Raw genomic sequence first — 6,561 nt, 5'->3', positions numbered from 1 at the left:
AGGGGAGTTTAAAGCGCCCTGAATGCAAATTCAAACACAATAAAAAAATATGAAAAAAAATTTTTAAGAAACGCTTTTTTTAGTTACGAGTGATTAAAATTAGAAATATAAAAAAATCAATTAAAAAGCAAAAAATAAAAAAAAATTGAAAAAATCTAACACATTCGTCAAAGAACAGCGTGGCGCGTCTTCATCGAATAAACGGTTTTCGCCCCACGCTTTTCTTTAACGAATGTGTTAAGATTGTTTCAGTTTTTTTTATTTTTTGCCTTTTAATTTATTTTTTTACATTTTTAATTTTAATCTAAAATTAATTTTAACTAAAAAAAAAGCGTTTCTTAAAAATTTTTTTTTCATATTTTTTTATTTTTTACTTTTTAGTCTGACACTTTTCAAACATTAAAATATATCGTCATGTTTAGTAAAATATGTATAAAACATATAATGTACTAACATGAAAAGTAGTCGGAATCGGCAAAAAATTTGAAACTTTATTGTTTATTTATGAAACATAACGTAAACAATTAACGTAAAAAGTGAAATTATGTATAGTTCATATCATTAGCTACAATACGTAAAAGTTTCAAGTTTTTACATTGTAATAAATAAGAGAATTTAAGCATTTTCAATTAAAATCGTTTTTTTTTATTTAAACAATTAATAAACACAAAAACATTTTTTTTATTGACTATTCGTGTATTGTCCCGAATGTATCCCGTGTCCCGAATGTCCCGAATGATTCGTGTATCCCGCGAATGCATATGTCTGCAAATTTTCATTCATTTGCATTGGAGAAAAGGCAGTGAAATTAACGTCTAAAGATTTGACGCAAACTCTTAATTGAACTAAATAAAAGCGTTTAAAAATGTTCCACCACGTATATATTTTGAGTTTTATCTTCTTCTTAAAGTGCCGCGCATTTCTGCGTAGGCGTCCACCGTAAATTTAAAATTTTAAATAGGAACCCCGCGATATTTCGCGAAATTAACATCAGATCGAAAAACTGCAAAATACACGTATTTAATATTTTTGAAAAGTCTATCGAATGACACCAAACACGACCCACCACGAAGGTGGGGTGGGGGTTACTTTAAAATCTTAAATAGGAGCCCCTATTTTTTTATTGCAGATTTGGGTTCCTTACGTAAAAATAAGTAACTTTTATTCGAGACTTTTTTCGAATTATGGATAGATGGCGCTATAACCGAAAAAAACGATTGTTGGAAATGGAAAATTAAATTAAAACATGGAAAGTCCCCACTTAAATGAAAAACTTTACTTAACTTTTTTTTTGGTTTTAGGACCTAATCTTCTCAACCCAATAGGTCCCCATAACGCTCGAGTAACTGCAAATTTAGCATACTTTCCTCCCCTAGTATAGTCTCCCTTTAGCTCGATACACTGGATCCAGCGATGCTCCAACTTCTTTAACCCGTCAGAAAAAGTTCTTGCAGACCCTTTTTCTAGAGGTCTGCAAGGTACGCTTCTGTGGCGGAGATGAATCCTCATTCAACATTTTCTGTCTGGCAAGTGACTTTTTCAAGTTTAAAAAAAACAAAGATCTGGCAAAGGGCCAAATATTGAGAATTCGCTATTAGCCGATGAGTAGAGGGGATTAAATAGTTTTCGCCAGCGCTATTAGCGGCAGTTTTGTGCATTTAACGTGAATTTTACCAGGAAATTATAAGTTTCAAATCGCGAGAGAGCGCTACCCGCGAAACTCACAGCGAATATAAACAGAGGTAACCTTTAAACAATTATTCACATAAACTTATTCTTTTTCTCAATGGTCTCTCGCGTAAGCAGTCATCCAGTCATAGGAACTTATAATATATTATAGATATTAAGGTATCAAGGGTATTTATTATAAGGATAATAAAATAACGCTTGAGTTGAGGTCAATGGTGTGTAATTATACGTTGACCAAAATATTGGGTTGTGAAGAGAAGGTCCTAAAACCAAAAGAAGTTAAGTTTTCCATTTTAGTGGGGACGTTCCATTTTTTAATTTAACGTTCCATTTTCAACAATCGTTTTTTTCCGATTTATAGCGCCATATATCCATAATTCGAAAAAATGTCTCCAATAAAAGTTACTTATTTTTACCTAACGAATCCAAATCTGCAATAAAAAATGGGGGTTCCTATTTAAAATTTTAAAGTAACCCCCTACCCCTCGTCCGTAGGTGGTCCTGTTTGATATCAGTAGATGGATTTTTAAAAAATATTGAACACGTATTTTTCAGTTTTTTATCTGATGTTCATTTCGCGAAATCTCGCCGGGTTCTTATTTAAAATTTTAAAATTACTCCCACCTTATCCCCCTTAACGAACTCACCTGTATTAAGAGTCAGTATATGCTAGGGGTACATTTACAGGGTACAAAGTTTCTCCCCATGTGATTTTCTGACGGGCTCGAGTAACTGCAAAAATACCCGCTTGGGCTCCCCTACAATCATCAGCTATACTTATTTTAAATGTTCAAAATTATATGATATCCACCAATGTCAATACCCATCCCCTCTTTGTGAACACACACACCAATGTCAATACAATAATAATTATAAAGTAGTTGTTCGAAATTATGACGAACATTTTGAAGCATTTCAGGGGTTGTCGACTTGGTTCTTCCAATGAAGCAGGAATGGTATTATAAATCATGATTTTTAAATAACCGCATAGGAAGAAGTCCAGAGGAGTTAAATCGGAGGGTCTTATGGGCCAGAGATTTTCTAAGCTTTACGAAAATACGCAAATAGCCTTCGATTTTGCATATGTGCCTTATACCTTCGTTTCATGGTATCACTTCAAATTAATTTGTCTTTTTTGTCTCTTGAGTGCTGTTTCTTGAAGTTTTTTTTTTATTCTACGAAGTACCTACTTCATTTTCGTTTTTTCTGATGGTCTTATCTTATATGGTCTTATCTCTCGCCGAAGTCGATCGAGGTTCAACAAGTACGAGAGTGTAGACGCCCACCTTGTGCAACTTTGCCTCACTTCGTTCTACTTCCATTCTCTGTCGGTCTGGCGCGTCCGAGTCAAAGGGATATTCGTCGGTATCGCACCGCTCTTTGTCAGTATCCAGGCCCGGATGTTCCTAAAAACGAGTTTTCGTCTGCCGAGCGCATGACGTCACTCACAGAGTAATCGCTGGCGGGATATAAGGAAACCAATATAAATAACGTCAAACTTCTCTTATTTCATTCAAATTATAAAAGGTAGAAATCTGAAATTTACATGGAAGTTACTATATATGTAAATACAACTTTTTGTCTAAGAGATTTTAAAATAATTACCCACAAATTAAAATTAAAAAAGGTATTTAGAAGACAAAATAAATTTGTATAAGTAACTTAAAAACTAAACAATTAATTAAAAAATATGTTCGAGCATTATTTTAAATATTTAGTTAGGTTTGAATAGAGAACATGAAATAAATAAGGGCTGTTTTCGAATTAACGTTTGTATAAATAAAAGTCTTATTCCTATATTTATTACTAAACATAGGAAAGTATGCTAATAAAAACGTATGAAATATGCGCATATGCAGTAGTTTAAATAAAATATACTTGTTGTTTTCACCCAATTCGTCGTATGTCGAATGAAAGCTTATATTCCAAGGATGGTACTAAAGGTGAGAAATTTGACCTAGGACTTCCGGTTTTACAGTTGCAACCGGAAGTACTGTTTTAAAGTCACCGGAATAGTACAAGCGATATATTATTCGATGCGCCTTAGTAAGACGAGAACAAATATATACTTCCGGTTTCATGTAGTATTAAGGCCGCGTCTCACCATCAAATAATTTGATCAAACAGTTTGAGCAAACTTGACGTACTTGGGTAAGTACGTCAAAGTGACGTCACAATTGCAGTTTTTTTGAAATTCTAAAAATCTGTGCTCTCACTATCAGTCTAGTTTGATCAAATTTTTGTATTGAGTTGTCTAACTTGTTTGTACCTTATTTAAAATTAAAATTTTTCATTATTATCCACAATGAACACTCAGGATGTGACGTCACTAACTATCACTTTCAGTTTGCTCAAACCAGTTTGATCAAATTATTTGATGGTGGGACGCGGTCTTCAGTAACTCCTCCGTTACTAATACAGATAGAATGACAAATGAGGTGTCGAATGAAAGCTTATAACCCAGGGATGGTGGCAAAGATCAGACATTTGACATCGGACTTCCGGTTTTAGAGTTGCAATCGGAAGTACTGTTTTAAAGTCACCGGAATAGTACAAGCGATATATTATTCGATGCGCCTTAGCCAGACGAGAACAAATATATACTTCCGGTTTCATGTAGTATTAGTAACTTCTCCGTTACTAATACAGATAGAATGACAAATGAGGTGTCGAATGAAAGCTTATAACCCAGGAATGGTGGCAAAGATCAGACATTTGACATCGGACTTCCGGTTTTAGAGTTGCAACCGGAAGTACCTACCGTTTTAAAGCGATATATTATTTGACGTGCCTTAGCAAGATGAGAATAAATGTAGAGATACTTTTGGTTCTTATATAATTTTTGGTTAAAAAGTTCTAACCGGAAGTGCCATATAATATAATCGCAGAAATAGTACCTGTGACATAACAATCAAATCGTATTGAAGAGTCGAGCTTTATTCTTTAGTTCCGGTTTTGAAGTCATCGATTCTGTATCTTTTACAGTTAGAGCTCCATTTTCCCGCCCCCTATGATTTCCCCGAAATCGGGAAATTTAAAAATGAAGAGAAGAAATTGGCTTTTAATTATTTTTCACTTTATTTTTTATTTTTCTATTTTATCTTCATTATTTTTCAATGCAATTAGTATTAAAACGTATACATTTGAAATAAGTTTTAGGAAAACATAAATTGTTCAGTGTTTGATCTTTCCAGCTGATTCCTTTTTTGTGCAGAAATTTGCTGAAATTATAAACACACGTTCGCTTTCTGTTGATGAAGGTCAGAAGGTTTGATGTTTTTTAGTGCAGTGAGTAATTGTGTAAATGTCCGGTCAGCTGATTTGAATTGTACAACGTGACCTCTTTTTTAATGACCGTTTATAATTTTTCATCGCATTCTTCATAAAAAATTTAATTAAAAATTAATATTTACGATATAATCCTGGACCCTTCAAAATGAATCAGATCTTTTGCATAAACAATAGTATGTTTATGCTTTAAAAATGTAACTAAAAAATGAAATATTTTAAGTGGAATTTGTTTCGAGCTTCTGTCATATGTCGTATAATCCGTGTATAATATTAATATACGACATAAATATGACGGAAGCTCACAACAAATAAGAAGTGTAAAAAAGTCCTATTTAAAATGAAATATTTAAAAAAATCCCTGGAAATCTGTAAGAATACCCGGGTATCAGGATTTTCATTTTTTCTGATTTCCCGGGAATGGACCTCTACGTACAATTTATGAGATTTCTGTATAGGCATTTTAAATACGGGACACCTTGTAACATTTTTAGTAGCTTAAGTTTCTCTTGAGGTTGAAGGCGTTGAGGCTAGTAATTCACTCACAAGTTGAGACGTTTGCCTCTTTTTGGCAAGAAGTTTTCGATTCCGTTTAGGTTTAGATTATCAAAACAAACTTGGGATAGGGGTAGATTCTGGGTAGGAACTGTATCGTCTTTCAAACCACGATAATTTTTGGGAGTGTAACTAATAAGAAGTTTATGTCTTAAATTGGTTTCATAATCACTCTCCAGAAAATGTTTGGAACAAATAACAGCGGTTTTAACGTTCACTTTGTCTCTTCTTTTTGTAGCATGTAACCACTGCTTGCACAAACTAGAGTCTTTGGGAAATCGGTAAAACTTGACGCTTTTATCACACGGATTTTTCTTTGACTGATTGTCAGAATTACACGTACACGCAGCACACCTCATTTTCATAAAAAAAGAAGCCAAAAAGCCTCAAAAAACACAATGAAACGAATTTATAAGCGAAAACGTATGTCAACTGTATGTGTACTGCACGCTAACTTTTAAAACAACTCTGTGAGTGACGTAGTTCGCGCCAAGGAGGATCCGCCCACAAATGTGTACCATCCTATCTCTGGTTGAGTGTATCGTGGTCAGTATCGTACTTCCTCGCGAAGTAGAACGAGTGTGTGGAGAGGTATGTACTTCGGACTTCGGTCAACTTTGGTAACTTCGCCGAGAGTGTGGAGCCCGCTTTAGGTTCGTATCAGCTCGGATTTTAGCAGTGCAGGCTATTGCTAGTCTAGTCACAGCTTCACTTGTTTATTTGTTGGTATCTCTTGCTCCATTATTTGATAGCTAGATAATTCAGTTCCTAGATATGTACTTTTTCCTTTACATGTTCCATTATTTAGTCTAAAATGACCAATTTGCGGCAATTGGGTGTTTTAAAATTGCCATAGTTTTCGTTTTTTGTTTTAATTATCAAGTCATACTGTAAAGTTGTGTTGTAAGATTTGTGAAGCATTATCTGAAGGTCGTCCTCATTGCATCAGCTATAAAAATTGCATCGTCCCCATAGCAAATAGCATTTGAAGTTCCTTTTTTCCGATGACCAGTATGGATAAAATTAAAA

At 34.0% G+C, this 6,561-nt stretch overlaps 1 protein-coding gene across 1 annotated transcript; it reads right to left on the bottom strand.

Annotated features, from left to right (window-relative positions):
- Window positions 1–5,519: 5,519 nt before the first annotated feature.
- Window positions 5,520–5,891, bottom strand: LOC126891807 (THAP domain-containing protein 1-like). Its single transcript, XM_050661084.1, has one exon. The coding sequence runs from the start codon at window positions 5,889–5,891 to the stop codon at window positions 5,520–5,522; it is 372 nt and encodes a 123-aa protein (XP_050517041.1).
- Window positions 5,892–6,561: the final 670 nt, after the last annotated feature.

Source organism: Diabrotica virgifera, chromosome 1, assembly GCF_917563875.1.
Source record: "Diabrotica virgifera virgifera chromosome 1, PGI_DIABVI_V3a".
In the NCBI taxonomy this organism is placed as follows: domain Eukaryota; kingdom Metazoa; phylum Arthropoda; class Insecta; order Coleoptera; family Chrysomelidae; genus Diabrotica; species Diabrotica virgifera.
This window is presented reverse-complemented; position numbering and strand designations above follow the sequence as displayed.

What these genes read in the sequence shown, in the direction of transcription:
- LOC126891807 (XM_050661084.1), bottom strand. Translation starts at nt 5,891, where the DNA reads ATGAGGTGTGCTGCGTGTACGTGTAATTCTGACAATCAGTCAAAGAAA.